Source organism: Rhinatrema bivittatum, chromosome 5 (assembly GCF_901001135.1).
Source record: "Rhinatrema bivittatum chromosome 5, aRhiBiv1.1, whole genome shotgun sequence".
Classification (NCBI taxonomy): Eukaryota; Metazoa; Chordata; class Amphibia; order Gymnophiona; family Rhinatrematidae; genus Rhinatrema; species Rhinatrema bivittatum.
The window spans coordinates 149,174,280-149,192,106 of NC_042619.1; the positions used below are offsets into that span (position 1 = coordinate 149,174,280).

The following is a 17,827-nucleotide window of genomic DNA, read 5'->3' on the forward strand; positions in this document are numbered from 1 at the left end:
TGTCCCCTGTTGCTGGGTAAACTCTTAGAATAGGGTTTGAATCCTTTTCTGGAATTGCTACAGCCATTCGCAAGGACTTGTACTATTCGTTCCATGTCAGCTTATTGTGCTCCAGTAGCACATGTTTTCTTGGGAGCCTTTGCCCTGTTTCAGAACAATCCCACAACAAACTATGAAAAAAAAACAACCCTGCTGTTTAGCTCTAATTCACTAAATATAAATCCCTAACTCCAGGCAGAGCTTTCTTCCTTAGCCTGCTGTGGATTAAACTTTTGGCTGCTCCTGCAGCGAGGCCCCAGAAGAAAAGAGAAAAAAATACCTTTCCCCTTTTTTTTCAGCGTGGTTTTCTGCCTGTGTCAAGCTTAGCACAGAAATCCCACTTCTAAAACTATATGTGGCACCGAGAAGAGTCTTTGGATTGCCAGAGAACAGATTCAGTAATTCAAAATAACATCATAAGTGGAAGCTGTTGGTTTTTTTTTTTATTTTTTTGGGGTAGAGGGAGGAGACCTCATATATTCATATAAAGAGTACTATATTCATGTACTCACACTATCAAGTGGTAGGTTCCACAAAACAGTTTCATTTGGCATTTCATGTCTGCCATATTTCAGGATATATAATCATTGGTCTCTTAACCCTCTTTTTTTTTTGTTTTTTTGTTTTGTTCGTTTGTTTAACAAGCATAAACTTTTAACTTTTGTTATGTGCTTTCACGCTATGTAGCAAAAAATAGCACTTGTCATTTAAAGCGGAAGCTGGGTGGTAGACGCTGCGGTAGTGCTGCACAACGAGCTGCCCGACACGGCTCATGTTTCGTCGGCTGCTTCATCAGGGGCTCTCGGTGTGTCTGTGTTGTTGCTGTGATAGAAAAAACCAAGTTAGCATATCATTCATCTATTTAGCAAACTGGTTCGAACAAACCCAACCTTACATACACTCCGTGAGTCTTTTTGTTACATCAAGCAAAAATTGGACAAAAAGACTCACGGAATGTATGTAAGGTTGGGTTTGTTCGAACCAGTTTGCTAAATAGATGAATGATATGCTAACTTGTTTTTTTCTATCACAGCAACAACACAGACACACCGAAAGCCCCTGACGAAGCAGCCGACGAAACACGAGTCTGTCGGGCAGCTCGTTGTGCAGCACTACCGCAGCGTCTACCACCCAGCTTCCGCTTTAAATGACAAGTGCAATTTTTTGCTACATAGCGTGAAAGCACATAACAAATGTTTAAAGTTTATGCTTGTTAAACAAATGAACAAAACAAAAAAACAAAAAAAAGAGGGTTAAGAGACCAATGATTATATATCCTGAAATATGGCAGACATGAAATGCCAATGAAACTGTTTTGTGGAACCTACCACTTGATAGTGTGAGTACATGAATATAATACTCTCTATATGAATATATGAGGTCTCCTCCCTCTAAACCCCCCCCCCAAAAAAAAAAAAAACCCAACAGCTTCCGCTTATGATGTTATTTTGAATTACTTTGTCATAGTTACATCATATAAGCAGTTTATATTGGTATAGAGAACAGATTCAGCCTGGATTCTTATCTATCTTTTTGCAGTTATATAGTTATCATAAGCAAATTAAATAGAACACATGCCTGCTTTCTTCAGTGCTAGCAACAGAAAATCAGCAATTTATACTCATAAGTCATTTAACAAAGTTCCTACTTTCTCTTCATCTCATCTGGGGCCTCCTCTTCCCTCTTGGGCCTGGCTAGTTATCCTCCTTTCCCAGGGACCTTCACCGTGGTCCATGATTCCCCACTGTATTAGGTTTAAGGTAGATTAGGCCAGATTTTTGGAGTTGGTCTTTTAAGATGTTAAGGGTTTTTTCCAATAAACCCCTTCGCAGGCTGAGATTGCTGTTGAAGAGAATACTGTTTAAACTGGATAACAAACTGAATATTCTTCACTTATGCCCAAGCAGGTTTGTAAGCCTAGGCCCAAAATGTCAGAACCATAGCTGTGTTAGTGATCTATCTGAGGTTAGTCTTTGTTGAAGAGTGAGAGCTGGTACGTGGACTTCAAGTCACACATTTACATCATACTGTTATTTGTATGCCAAATCCAGACTCAGACAGCAGGTTTGGGCAGTCTGTTCTCCAAGATATCTGTTAAGGTTAAAGACCAACTTCATATCTTCTGGGGCTCATTTTTATTATTTCTGATTGTATTCATGTTAAAAAAAAAAAAAAAAAAAAAAAGATTTAAAGTCGACAAAATACAATTGTTTCATCCTTTTAGTACATTATTGTTTTTCCTCTATTTTTGTTGGGAGACATCCTTTGCTAGGTAATCCTATCTGTATGATAGAAGTGAATTGCTTCTTTTTAGAGAAACCTGGTTACTAACCAGTAGTGTGTATTATCTGAAGTCAGCAGTTCACCAGTTACACATATCCTCCCTCCTCCACTTTTGAAGTTCAGCTCATTACAGAACCAAGAATGCAAGAACTACCACATTTGTCCAGAAGGGTCTACAGGTCTTGACTGAAAAGTTCTGAAAAATGTGTTCCGAGTTGGCATTGTCAGATGAAGTCATCCACCTGTGTGACTGAACTGCTGTTTTCAGATAACATCTGATATAGGTAGGCAACCTTATTTTACTGTTTACTGTACATCAGAACAAATCACTGAAAAGATATTAACAGCTTGTTGTGGTACTTCATCCTCTTTGTAAAGATAGCATATTAAACAGTCAATCTTTGTAAACACTTTGTTGGTAATCTTCAAAAGGATTTATGTGTGTAAAACTGAATTTTGCATGTATAAATCGGCTTATGAAAATTGCTACTTTTATGCACATCACTCTTGAAAATTCACTCCATAGGGCTGAATTTTCAAAAGGTTTTACATGTATAAGTGGACTTTTGAAAATTGCTGCGATATATGCTATTTTTATGTGCCCTACTCCTTTGGAAATTCACTCTTTTCTGTAAAATTGTGCATTTTAAAAGTATTTCATTGAAATTTGTGGGATTAACTAGAGAATGTTCAAAATGACTAGCTCGTTCAGCTTGTTCCTTACCCTCACCCTCTTTTATCAGGATTTTCATCTTTCTCTTACATCTTTTAATAATTAGCATCTTTGTTTTAGTATGTTATTTTACCAGAAAGGCAACTTTATGTTGAAGTAAAAGAACTAGGAAGTCATAATGAAACCACCATTTTGGCTTGTTTCAGTAGGGAGGAGCTCACACTCAGTACTAGAGCTAAGACCTGCTCTCACACAACCCTAAAGCAAGTTCTCTATTAGGGGGAAGGATAAACCTCCAAGACCTTAGGTGCTATGTATACTTTGATCTTCTAAATGCCAATAAAGAAGCTGGACACTAGGATAGTATTCAATCATAAAACTTTACTGGGGTGTTAGTTCAACATCAATAATATGGTACTTAATAGAAATTTCATTATGGTAATATCTATAATGCAACTAAAAGCAGTAAATCTGGAGTCCCTTAAATTCTCCCTCAGGGTCCCTTCTATCTGCTTGGATGGAATGTGAAGTTCTCCTGGGCAAACTGGAAAAGGTCCTCCTTTCCCCATAGGTATTTCAGAGGAATTCCTGAGCTTTACTACTTGATCTTGAATTATCTCCTTTCCTTTCTCATGTACTTTGTGAGCACCTGTCTAGGGGAGTACCGATGTGATGGTTCTTTTCCTCCTCCTTTCCTTCTAGTTATAGTACCATCTAGACTATCTTCAATCAACTGCTGGATTGGCAATAGAATCTCTAGCACTGAGAGATACCCAGTTGACTAAACAAAAAACTCAACTTTTCACTCCTCTCTAGGGTAGGACAAAAATCACACAATGAGTAAACTACTCAAACACAAAAGAAAGAGAAGATACTGTTCATTGGATGTGAATAGGAAATCACTTAAGAGACTAAGACTCCTCAATCAAGGCTTTCTTAGCATTCAGATAGGTGAATCCAGAACCAGTGGGTTATGCACCTCTACCAGCAGATGGAGATGGAACAAAGCTGACATCACTGTATACCCCTGTAGTGACATCACAGTATATATACCCCTACAGTGACGTCAGCCTATCAGTATTCTCCATCTGCAGCAGATAGTGGATGTGCATCTCTCTACTGGGAATTGCTTAAAAAAAAAAAAAAAAATTTTTCAAAGGAGAACAGAAGAATTATTTGCCCGGCTCTTCTTCTTGGTCCCTCCCTCAGTTGAGAATTTCTGAGGTGATTTCTTTGGATTCTTCCATCAGAATAATGCCTTGGTCCAGTAGCTGGTTTTTCAGCCGGCGTGGACTTAGCTGTAAAAATAAATAAATAGCTGAAAGGCAAGCAGGTACAGGAGGCAGAGTGCAGCGGTGAAGGTCCTTACCCTCTCCCCCACCACAGCCGGAGACCGACCTTGTACTCAGCCGGAACTGGCTGAACTCAGGTAAAGGGGTAATTAAAAAAAAAAAAAAAAGAGAGAGAGGAAGGGGGAGTTAAGTAGGGATTCCTCCTACCCCCCGATCTCCATGCCCGGCTCCCCGATCCAGAGGTTGTTCCCGCCTCTGGGGGAGCTTAGAGGATGTGGGCAGCTTGGTGGGTTGAGCAGCATTTTTTTGGCTAGGCCCTGCTCTAAGGCTTGACTTGTTCGCCATGTGGTCGGCCGTAGCAGCATTTTTGCATGTTTTTCTGCATACAAGACTGCCCTCTTCAGTTCCGTTGGTTCATGCTTGTGTGCTTGGCTGTGGGTCCAGGTTGTGCGCCAGCTTGCACACCTAGTTGGGTGTATAGAAGTGCCTATGGAGTTCCCAGTTGTGCATGCGACATACATGCATCCTGGTGGGTTTTCAGTTTGTGAGCTTTTCAAGGCACAGTGTTGAGTTCCTAATTTTTGGGTGCCTAGTTTTTTGCAGCATGAACACAGCTGGGCACACTATTATCAGGTGCCTGTTAGAGTATATTGACAGAATGGCGCCCATTGCAAAGAAGCCTAAGCGCCTTGTCCTATGTGTTGCTTGTCATATTTGGGCATCTCAACCTGGTGTTCCCTCTAACTTGTGTCAGCGTTGTTTGGAGGCTCAGGGAGAATTGCCTCCATCTGATTTTACTAAGCCCAGTTCTTCCCAGCCTGGTGAGGGAATGGAGAAAGAGCTGCCAGATGTGTCACTTGATTTTGGGACTACCCTAACTGGTTAATCAGCGGGAGAAGGTAGTTCAGTGGGCCAAGTTCGATGCCCCCTGGTTTTGGTATAGATCCCTCTGCCTTTTCTTGGGTAGAATTTTTTCAAAGACTGCACTCTTTTCTTCAGGCGCAGACCCAGGCCCCAGCCAACCTTGACATGTCAGGATTGAAGGCTGTGGATTCCTGCACATCTAGTACTGTGGGTAAGCATCGGATTAAGCCCAGATCTTCTGCAATCCTCCCCGACAGGGATCTAGATGGCATGGATGATGAAGCCGATCCTTTCTCTCTGGAAGATGGGGAAATTCCTCCGGGTTTGGAGCCATATATAACTATGTTGTGTTTCTTTCATAGAGATGAGTTACCGGCTCTGATATCCCAGACATTAAAGATGCTGGGAGTTCCAGGAGCTGAATCTATGTCTGAGCGAAAGAATGATCCCATTTTGATTTATTTGTGTAAAGCCTCTTGTTAATTCCCTATTATGGGGGCCATTCAATATTTGATTTATCTTGAGTGGGGTGCCCTCAAAGCTAATTTTAGAGGGGGAAAAGTTTTGGAAGGACTATACCCCCTGGATTCAGCTGCAAGAGAGCAATTGCACTTTCTAAAGGTGGATGCTCTTGTGTGTGCCATTACCAAGCGGACGACTCTCCCCATAGAAGGGGGAGCAGCCTTGAAGGATGTACCAAATAGGAGAATTGAGGCCATCCTAAGGCTTTTGAAGCAATGGCAATGAATTTGTAGATAGCATCCTTTTGTTCCCTGGTGGCTCACTCTTGTTTACTTCTCTCTCAGGAGGTCGATGAATCTGGTGTGAATTCCAGGGCAATAATGAAATCAGCAGCCGACTTTTTCGCAGATGTGGGCTGCGATTTGGTTTGCACTTCGGCCAGAGGGGTGGCTTTAGTAATAGTGGCTAGGCGTCAGCTATGGCTGAGAGATTGGTTGGCTGATACAACTTCGAAGTCTAACCTTATGAAGTTGCCCTTTAAAGGCTCTCTCTTCAGGAGTGAGCTGTAGAAAATGGCCAATAGATGGGGGTGAGTTCCAGGTTCCTTCATTACCAGAGGATATGAAATGGGTGCCATGCTCCTTCAGCAGGAGAGGTCATACTAGGGGTTCAGATGTTTTTGACCCTATAGAGGAGCGGCTTTACAGAGAACTTGACCTTTGGGTAAATCTCAGTCCTTTCGTCCCAGGCATCTCAGACGGGGTGCAGGTGCAGGCTCAGGTAGTGGAACGCCCTGGGCCTCCCAATGAAGGTGTGCTGACTCATTCCCATCCTCTCTTTTTTTTTTTTTATCGGAGGTGGGTTGAGATCATGTCAGATCAGTGGGTTTTGAGGTAATAAGAGATGGCTATGTGCTGGTGTTTCGCAGTGTTCCTCGGGATGTGTTCATGGTGTCTCCCTGCAGTTCTCCACAGAAGAGACAGGCAGTGAAGTGTACATTGTCAAGACTCCTCAGCCTGCGGGCTGTGGTCAGATGGGCCACATCTCAAGAAAATACAGGCCGATATTCCATTAATTTTGTTGTGCCCAAGAAGGAGGGCATTTTTTGTCCCATTCTGGATCTCAAGGGGGGTCAACAGTCATTTGCGTGTGACTTGTTTTTGCATGGAAACCTTGTGCTCAGTGATAATGGCAGTACAGTTGGGGGAGTTCCTGATGTCTGTGGATTTGTCAGAGATGAACCTGCATATTTCCATCTGGCTAGAGCATCAATTTCTCCGTTTTGCAGTTTTAGGGCATCATTATCAGTTTCAAGCACTACCTTTTGGTTTGGTCACCATGCCCAGAACTTTTTCCAAGGTTATGGTGGTGGTGGCGACGGAGTTGAGAAAGGATGGGATTCTGGTACACTCATATTTGGATGGCTGCTGATTTGGGCCAAGAGTCTGGAAGAGAGCCTACGGGTCTCGCACAAGGTGATCTCCTTGTTGCAGGAGCTAGGTTGGGTGGTGAACCTGGCCATGAGCAATCATCAGCCATCACAGTTGCTAGAGTATCTCAGTGTTCAATTCCTCACAAAATAGGGCAGAGTGTTCCTGCTGGAGGGCCATATTCAGAAACTGATGGTGCAGGTGCGTCTATTGACGAGCACAATATGCCTGACAGTGTGGTCCTGTCTACAGGTGCCTGGATTGATTGCGGCTACCCTGGAAGTGGTGCCGTGGGCAAGGGTGCATATGCGTCCTCTTCAACGCACTCTGCTCTCTCTTGTTGGAGCCCACAGTCTCAGGACTATTCGATTCAGCTTCACCTGTGAATGAAGGTCTGCACTCTACAGAGGTGGTTAAAAGCGGATCATCTAAGAAAGGAGGTTACCCTAAGATCACCGGACTGGCTAGTACTCAAGACAGATGTGAGCCTCCAGGGTTGGGGAGCTCACTGTCAGGAGCTGACAGCACAAAGGCACTGGAGTACAGATGAGTCTCTCTGGAACATCAGTCAGCTAGAAGCCCGTGCGGTCCAGTTAACATGCTTGCAGTTCAGTGACTGATTGCAGGGTCGAGCGGTCTGGATAATGTCAGACAATGCAATGACAGTGCCTTACATCAACTGGCTGGGAGGAACCAAGAGCAGGCAAGTGTCACAAGAATTAGCCCAACTTATGGAATGGGCGGAAGTGCATCTTTAGGAGATCTCAGCCTCGCACATTGCAGTAAAAGATAATGAAAGAGTCAGTTTTATCAGCAGACAGAGTCTGGATCCAAGAGAATGGAAATTGTCAAATGACGCATTTCAGCTAATAGTGGATCATTGTGGCCTTCCATTTCTGGATCTGCTGGGGACTTCTTGCAATGCAAAGTTTCCTTGCTTCTTCAGTTGCAGGAGAGATCTAAAGTCCTTAGGCATTGATGCCCTTGTGCTAGAATGGCCAGAGGGCAAACTGCTGTTTGTTTTCTCCCTTGGCCCATGTTGGGCAGAATGATTCGGAAGATTGAGAGTCACAGGGGGATGGTGCTTCTGGTGGCACCAGATTGGCCCAGAAGACAGTGGTGTGCAGATTTGTGAAGACTTCTGGTGGACTCTCCCCTCCGATTTCCGGCACTCAGGGATCTGCTATAGCAGGGGCCTGTTCTTCACAAAGATCTGACTCAATTTTGTTTTATGGTATTGAGAGGCCTCAGTTGCTAAAGCATGGTTATTCTACTGCAGTGACTGCCACCTTGCTACGAGCGAGAAAGCTCTCTAATTCCTTAGCTTATGTATGGGTTTAGTAAGTGTTTGAGGCTTGGTGTGAAGATCGAGGGGTTCTTCCTCGTTCGGTTAAGATCGCACTCATTTTGGAATTTTTGCAGGATGTAATGAGTAAAGGGTTGGCCCTTAATTCATAAAACGTACAGGTGGTGGCTCTTGCCTGTTTCTGAGGTCAGGTGAATGGTGGACCCTTTTCAACTCATCCAGATGTGGCCTGTTTCTTGAAAGGAGTGAAGCAGTCTTGCGGTTACCGGTGCCTTGTGGAGTCTTAATCTAGTTTTGGACTTTTTAGCGGGCCCTACTTTTTGTCCAATGTGTAGCCTTTCCTTGAGGTTACTGAGGTTTTTGTGGCTATTTGTTGCGCACGTCAAGAATCCAAACTGCAGGCCTTGTCTTGCGGGAGCCATTTCTACGAGTGACTCTGGGGGCAATATAGCTGCGTAATGGTCTTGGATTTCACTTGAGTCAGTCCATTTCGCTGCCATCTCTGGACAGGGAAAGAGATGCGGAGGAATATCACCTGTTACAGCCCTTGGATGTCAAGAGGCATATCTTGAGGTATTTGGAGATTTTAAATCTCTCAGGAAGACAGATCGCCTGTTTGTTTTCCATGGTGGAAGTAAACTGGGTGAGCCAGCACCTCAGTCTACAGTAGCACGCTGGATTAAGGAGGTAGTCATAACCGCGTGGATGCTGAGCAGCCATTACCTAGTCAGATTAGGGCTTATTTCACTACGGATCAGGCAGTGTCATAGGCAGAGGTTAGATTGTTGTCACCCATCGACATTTGCCAAGCTGCGACATGGTCCTCTTTACACATCTTTTCCAGGCATTATATCGGAAGGACATAGCCTTCATATGTGAGGTTTTGACTGGACCGAGGGCAGCCTCCCTCCCTATTCGGGAGTAGCTTTGGTATATCCCACTGGTTTTGGTTTCACCTGACTGAATGCTAAAGAAGGAAAAATTACTACTTAGTTGATAATTTCCTTTTCTTTAGTACAGACAGGTGAATCCCTCTTCCTGCCCTTGGCTGCCCAATGCTTGTGCCATGGTCTTCCTGCATGGCAGCGTATTCCAGGGATTACTGGTAAGTGCCAATCCACTCCCTAGACTCGTGTTATTGCATTTCTTGTCTGAGCTCAGTGGTTTCCTGTTAATAAACTTGTTTTTTGTTAGTTTGTCCACACTAGGCTTTTGCAGAGAGTACTGGTGGGCTGATGTCACTGCAGGGGTATATATATTGTGATGTCAGCTTTACTGTGTCTCCGTCTGCTGTTAGAGGTGCATAACCCACTGGTTCTGGATTCACCTGTCTGTACTAAAGAAAAGGAAATTACCAGGTAATTAGTAATTTCTCCTTTAGGCCTATGCTATACAAACTTAATGAAGTGAAAAAGAAAGTGCCTAAACAATTCTAAACTAAAAAAAATCCACATAGACTCTTGAGGTCACTTGCTTTTATGCAAGCAAGAATAAACAACTGCAGCAACCTCCAGTGGAGGTGCTGTGTCAGAGGTGGTAGATTAGTCTATACTGCATGACCTTACTACCTAGGCCACTCTGCCAGGTTTCATATTGTATATACATAAATGTATATATGTGTGTGTATATATATATATATATATATATATATATATGTGTGTGTGTGTGGATATATATATGTGTGTGTGTGTGGATATATATATGTGTGTGTATATATATATGTGTGTGTGTATATGTATGTATATATGTGTGTATATATATATATATATATATATATATACACTCACACACACACTCACACACACGTGTATATACTCATACAGATCTGTATACAGCTCTCTCTCTCTCTCTCTCTCGCTCTCTCTCTCTCTATATATATATGTATATATATAGCTATTGGAAAAAATAGGTATATTTTTGACAGCTTTCTGCTACTATTTTTTAATCTTCTTTTTTGTTAGCCTACTTTTCAAAAGAAGAGGGTAAGAAGGGTTGTGAGATCAGCGTGTGTGGGTCTGTGTGTCTTGCCCCAAGAATTTTACTCTTTTGTGTCCTATCCACACAAAATTTGGAGGATATGTTTGGGTGGGGGTGGGGGCAAATGGAGGAACACGATGGGTTCTGTCCAGGGTGTGTTTTTATTTTAAATCGGATTCACGCACATTGCAGACTATGGATGCGTCTCCCAGAAAGTAAGCTGGACTAGTTATGGGTACAATTGCTTTATTTTCTGTCCTAGTCACTTTATTGCATTAATTTATTTTTATTTTATATTTGACATTTTTTTCTAAGATACTTCATTTCTTCTTCAGAGGATAGGTTGGTGGCATGCCAGCAAGACTGATACCAAGTTGAGATGGGAAAGGGATGTTGTATAAATAGTGTAGCTGGAATTTATTTTTATTTATTTACAAACATTTGATAGTCTGCCTTTTCCCAATATGATCTCAAGGCAGATTACATCATGATTATCACAGTTTGCAAATTATAATCATCACAAGAGTAATTGATCACAGTTAATACTAGTGGAAATGTGTCTGCTTAATATATTAGAGTGTAACTGTGGAGAGAATTATGAGTGCCTATGCCTAATTGTAAGGCAGACACCAAGTATAAAGGAGAAGAGTCAAATAAGAAAGCTTTAGGGGGTCGAGAGTTCTATTTATTGTAGGGAGGATCTTTACCATGCGATCTATGAGAAGGGCTGGTATTGTGTATACTGGAGGCTTAGCATGTGTTCTTGTATTTCTTGGATGGACAGTGGTTACAACAAATTGTGACAACTTTTCCTTTTTTATTTGCAATTCTGTTTTATTTTTTTAATGACATGTAGTGTACTGCTATATCATTATTGGGATAGCCATTTTTATTAATAAATTAACTACTTGAAACTTATCAATCTCCGGTGTCTAGCATGATCTCTGTTACATGTGAAGTAAATAGTTTGTGACATAAATGAACTACTATATGTAACTAACTTGATACCAATGTTTTTCTTTAGAAAACAAATCACAGCCCCAATCATACCAGCAGGGTCAACAGCACAGATTACTCAATACGGATCAAAATGGTGTAAAAGATTTTAACCAAACAAGGCATCCTCCTCGCAATGATACAAGGCAGCAAAGAAACGAGAAGCCTCCTCGTTTCCAGAGGGACATTCAAGCATCTAGGCAAGTTCTGGAAAGTAGTGGATCCATCAGAAGCAGATGTCCTGAGAGACAAAACTCCATAGGACCTGAACAGTGGACTGAGGATAGAAATAAGTGTGATAGACCTTTCCCAAGAAATGACCGACTTAAAGATTTTGCTTATCCTGCCAATATTCAACAGAATGATAGCTCCTTTAAAAAGAAGGACACTACTATGCAAAGCAGACAAGGAAAAGTTGCAACATTCATGGATGTGAAAGAGAATTCTACTAATCAAGATATCACTGATATTGCTAATCATAAAAGAGGAAAAAAAGAAAACCAAAGACACAATCCTGACTTTTATGACAGGAAATCACGAACAATAAACAATGAAAACTTTGGAGGTTTAAAAATTGAGAAACATTTTAACATAAATGCTGAGTACCAGAATCCTCTAAGAACTCATGTAGTAATTGATTTTCAAAATGGAGAGACGGATCAGAAAGGAAGAAGAGTAGGACCTATTAAACCAATGGGATCTCACATGATTGCATCAGTTGATGACAGAAACAAAATATTTTCTTATAACAGTGGACCTAAAAGGAGATCTGGGCCCATAAAGCCTGAAAAAATATTGGATGCAGATTATCCTTTAGAATCTGGAATTTGTTGGAGACCAGGAGATAAATGTTTTGCTCTCTACTGGGAAGACAACAAGGTATGATGTCATGAAAAAGAAAACATTATTTTAACAGTTTTTTTTTCAGGAGTTTTAAAGTATTAGTGTACACAAGCATGAAAACTGGTTTAGTAATGTATTGGTACTATATTAAAGTGAAAGTATAGTAAGTTATGTGGCATAATCTATTTTACTTCTTGATATGCAATAGAAAACAATATGAATGATACTGAAATGACTGTTAAACAGGCCTTTCATTTGCATTCCACAATTGTTTATACAAGTGACCGTCCAAGGTTAGATTTTATTTTTTCACCATTATGCAAATAGATTTATTAACAAAAAATTAGCTTAATTATATTATACACAATGATGCTTTTATCGATTGGACAATAGGCAGACTAATTTAAATGACTTTTCTTTTTCTACTTTAAAACCTTTTTCTATTTCTTTTTTTTTTTTTGCTAACAAATTTTATTAATATAGAATAGTGGTAGCATTTCCAGACTGGTTTCATTTTCTTTTATGCTTTTACTAGAAAGATCTTAACTGGTTATGTTATTCATTATGTAGCTATAATTAAAGGAATCAGCCAGTCAATGGGATTTGTATTAGGTGAAGTAGAAGCTTTTAAAGTTGGAAGAATCATTGTGGCTTGGATTATATTCCCACTCCCCCCCCCCCCCCCCCAACACACACACACACACAGGAAAAGCTAATTCAGTCCATTTAGCCTATTCAGACATTTCCTGCACAAACATTTCCTCTATGAGTAGAATAATTTTTGGAGCCCAAGGCAAGCATGAAATGTTACATTTTATTTTCTTTATTCTGTTAAATATTATAAAATATGTTAAATAGATCAATTCATCTGAGTGTTGAAATTACTCATGGTTATTGTTGAAAAGATAATATACACATGATATTCAACTTTAAAGTTGGCTGTCATATTTTGTTTCTTAATAAATTTTATTATATACTTGTCAGTGTTTCTCCTCTTGTGGGTATGAACTCTGAATTTGATTTTGCAAAAATCAAGTTGTTAATTGATGACACTTGCAAGTATAGAAAATAATGCAAGCAAACTATAATATGATTAAAAAGGCCACCCTGCTGGTGGGCCAGTCAGTGAAGGGCCACAGCAAAAGTCCTGTCCTTTTGCTTGAGCCTTCGATTGAACCCTTACTCTTTGAAGAATTTTTGGATGTAATCCTTTTATGTTGGGCCTTCTTGATGGGGTGGTATATGCCTTGTTATGGATTATCAAACTCTTAATTTAATTCAATTTATTTGGGTAGAAGTAGGTACATCCAGTATGCATGTTTAAATTAAAGTAGGTTGAAACCGAGTCGGGTGGCTTTGCCAAATTTGATATATCTGGTATCTGTAGCTACCCTGTCTATGATATATATTAACATTTGCGCCATAGGAAATGTCTGATGTGATGTTTGCTATATTGTTGGATATAAAGCTTGATATGTTATTATTGATGGAGTCTTGGCACTCTGATGCTGATATTTTGTTATTGAACCAGTTGTGTCCACCCAGTTAATCTTTATATCTCCAAGCAAGAGTTGGTCATAAGGGTTGTGGGCCATAGAAGTGAAAATTTAGCCATATATTTACATACTTGGGCCAGGTCAGGAAGGGATCTCACTAGATAGGATTATTCATTTTATTTCTTCATTATCAGACATCATTATTTATTGGGGATTTTAATGTGCAGGTAGATTGTACATCAATTGTACAGATTATGGATTTTTTGAGTTCTGTTTTATCTGTTGTATTATCTCAGTTAATAGCCCACCCTACGCATAAGGCGGATCACATTTAAATATCTTATTTCCAACCAATTTGGTATTGAAGAATATAATTTTTGATCTGGAAATTGAAGAAGTTTTATAGTCAGAAAATGTTTAAATAAGTTTTAGTTTGTGTTGGATAAGGGACCACCTCCATTCACCTCAGTGGGGATTCGGTGGCAGTCTCGCAGTGGGATTGATATGACAAAATGTGCTTCTGAATGGGAATCTGTAAAAGATATATTGGTGTATAATTCTTCAAATATGCTTGCTAATTCTTTGACTATTATTTCATCTTCGCTAATTGATAAAATTACTCCTTTAAAGATCTTATCCCTCCCAATAGTAAGATCATGAGTTCCTTAGTTCAATCCCTTTTTGGTGGGTTGGAAAAGGGCTGTGCAGCAGGCTGAAAAGGAATGGAGAAAGATACCAGAGAAAAATTTATTTCTGCTAGATTGTTGTATAAATCTGGCTTTGGCAAGGAAATTATACTTCACATTTGAAGCCTTCCATTAATCGCCCCTTGTGAAGGAGAATTTGGTAGATTGTGATTTAGTTGCATAATACTGTAGTAAAAAATAGCTAATGCTCATAAAGCTGTCAATTGAACGACTAGTAGTACTGTTTGTACCTCTGTGGAATCTGAAGTTGAGATAAAAATGGGAATGGGATAACTTTGATACAGTTTGCTTCTACTGAGGTCTTCTTTTTGTCTCCTTGTTGGGTGCCCTTTTTGGGTATTGCATTGTTTAAGCGATAGCTTTGTAGGTATTCTCGTGACTTTGGTCATTCTTTCTTTGTCTGAGGGGGGAGGGGGTTGGTTTTGGATTGATTTTAAAAGGCTGCTGTTAGACCTAGCCTGAAAGATGTTCACCTTCTGGTATATGAATCTGCTAGCTATAGACCAATTTCAGTTTTTCCATCTATTGGTAAAGTGCTGGAAAAAGTACTGTTGACCCGGTTTGTGGATTTTCTTAATGATGATGGATTTCTGCATAGCCATCAGTATAGGTACCATGAAGGCTACAGCACTAAGATGTTGGTTTCTGTAGCTGATTTTATCCTTGGTGAATTTGATCGTCCAAGTTCTTCTGTTGCTATACTATTGGATGCAACAGCAGCCTTTGATTCCATTTCCCATATGATCATGTTATGTAAGCTATTGGAAATAGATTGGAGGCGTTGTTGGTTTGCTTCTTTTCTGACATGGAGGTACCAGCAAGTTCTGTTGGGATAGTGAACTTCTGCTTGGTAACTCATCAGTTCAGGTATGCATCAGGGATCTTCCCTGTCGGTGATGCTTTTCAGTATTTATTTATGCCCACTTTGTGTGAAGTTACAGGATTTTTGGATTTTCATTAACATGTATATCGATGGTATACAATTATTGTATTGTGTCTTTATGACTGTTGATGATCCACTTGTACAAATCTCTAATCCCTTCCAGGTTGTGAATCAGTGGATGAAAGGAAATCATATTTTATTAAATATTGCTAACACTGAAGCTTGATTAATCTCATGGTTCTTGTCTTTGGCCTCCCCTTTGTCTTAAACTTTGATGGTTCTGCTATTCATTTCTCTAAGTCTGCATGTGATCTGAGGGTATGCATTGATTCTACTTTTAATTTTGTCTGATTTGTGTGCCATAGTTAAAATGGGGTTTCTTAAACTTCAAAAATTGAGGCAATTGAAGTATGTCTTAGATAAGCATAATTTTAGATCAGTTATTCAAGCTTTTGTTTTGACTATTGTAAATTATTGTAATGCTTTGTACGTTGATCTGCTGAAGTGTCAACTTAAGGTCTTGCAACCTTGTTGAATGCTGTGGCCTGTTTGATTTCTGAGTCACCTCTTAGTGAACATATTTCACCAGTTCTCCAGGCTCTGAATTGGCTTCCATTTGAACAGAGGAACAAATTTAAGGTACTCGTTTTGGTTTTCTATGCACTTCATAAAGAGAGACTGAAAGACCTGCTTAGTTGGTATTGTCCAATTAAGTTATTGCATTCTGCAGGCTCGCATTTGTCGATTAATGAAAAGATTGCTCACTTGCAGAAGACCCTTTCTTTGGCCTTCTCCTAGATTGCTCTCTCACACTGTGGAATAGTCTTCCCTTACAGCTACATCAAATGGATGATTATAAATCTTTTAGAAAACTTAAAATCATATTTGTTTCAAGAAGATTTTGTCTTCATAGGTGTGATTATATTTTCATGTTTATACAATATTTTATTTTGCCTGTTTCTTTTAAATGCTTGGTATGATATTGTATTTACATGTTGTGATCCACCTAGATCAGGAATACTGGCAATAGGTGGAATATAAGTTACTGTAAATTAATAAATGAATAGACATTCTACAATTTGAAAGAAAAATTAGTGAGGATGCAGCATAATAACTCATAGAACAGTTCAGAACTTTACTTTAAAAAAATGTGATTTGTGCTGAAATGAGACCTTCTTTTCTTTTAATTAATGTAACTTTTCTATAAACTTCATTCTGTTCCCAGAGGATGGGTATTTTTACTTCTAGTTGATTGAAGCATCAAGTTTTTTAACCTTACTGAATGAGATTCAATAATAAAAAAAAGCCAGCATATTTTCCAGTTTTACAACAAATAACACTGAAAATATAGAATAAAATTCAAAAAGTTGGGTGCCGAAAAAATGTTTGCCAACCCTTTGCGTACTATACAAGTTTTGTTTTTTGGTATTTATATTTCATATTTGTACCATCGTCACTTTGAAACTGTTGATAATATGTTTATAAATGTCTAAATTGGACCATAGTGTGTGAATCATGTGGTCTTAGAGTATACTGAGACAAACATCAATTAGATATTTTAAGTCACAGAGAAACCAATTAAACAAAAAAACAGCAAGGCTTCAACAAAAGTGTTGTCTCAACAGTGAAAGAAAGTGCTTCAAGTACCGAATGTCAGTGGTTCAAGCCCCATTAAGTCTTGAAATGTTGCAAGTGTCAATATGATTAAAAATAATTAAAAATATTAAAGATAAAATAATAAAAAGAATGAATAATAAAGATAAATGAAATGTTCAGTAAATAATAAAAAAATAAGACCTATATTAAAAATGTATATGTTAAGACCCTCGGTCATAGGCAGCTGCGACCGCTATTACTCACTGCGTATTCTACCTCTCTCTCTCTCCCTTGGGGAAACTCGCAGCTGTAGCCAGCCGCTTCCGCTGCTCATTGCTCCGTTCCAGGACTCCCAGGAGTGGCGAGGACGCTGCTGACCGCCATGTCTCCTCCGGGCCGCCTTAGGCGTGCGAGCGCTACATGGTCCCTCTTATGGATGCCAGGGCGGGAACCTCAGGAACCCCGTGATGACATCACTAACCCTGGACTCTTAAGCTCCATCGGGGCCTGGCCCTAATCGACTTGGCAGCGAGTTCCTTCCTTGCTGAATCCTACGACTCTCTCTACGGACGTCAGTTCCTGGTTCCGGTTCTTCCTGGCGTGAGACACTCTTGGGTACCCGCTTCTCGGGAGCCCTGTTCCTATCTCTGGCTATCTGCTCCTCGGAAGGCCCTTCGCATTGGACTCTGCCTTCCAGCTTCCCTGCTCATCGGGATTGCCTTGGAACCACTCTGCCTTGTGAAGACTCTATGTAAGTGTACCCCGCCCTGCGGGCCACTGCCTTCCTACTCTGCTTCGTGGGAGCTACAGAGGAGTACCCCACTCTGCGGGCCATTGCCTTCCTACCCTACTTCGTCGAGACCATCGTAGGTGTACCCCATTCTGTGGGCCATTACCTCACCACTCTGCTTGTGGAGACCACCGGAGGTGTACCCCATCCTATGGGGCCATTGCTTCATCACCTTGCTTGTGGAGACCAC

The 17,827-nt window shown here is 40.3% G+C and overlaps 1 protein-coding gene across 8 annotated transcripts in view; it reads left to right on the plus strand.

Annotated features, from left to right (window-relative positions):
* Positions 1 to 17,827, plus strand: part of TDRD3 (tudor domain containing 3) — a 632,378-nt gene that overhangs the window by 479,453 nt on the left and 135,098 nt on the right. For all 8 annotated transcript variants that reach the window (XM_029602992.1, XM_029602999.1, XM_029602994.1 and 5 more), the window contains exon 11: positions 11,351 to 12,201. In XM_029602992.1, the coding sequence (XP_029458852.1) occupies positions 11,351 to 12,201 (851 nt within the window). The remainder of the gene's footprint in view (positions 1 to 11,350; positions 12,202 to 17,827) is intronic.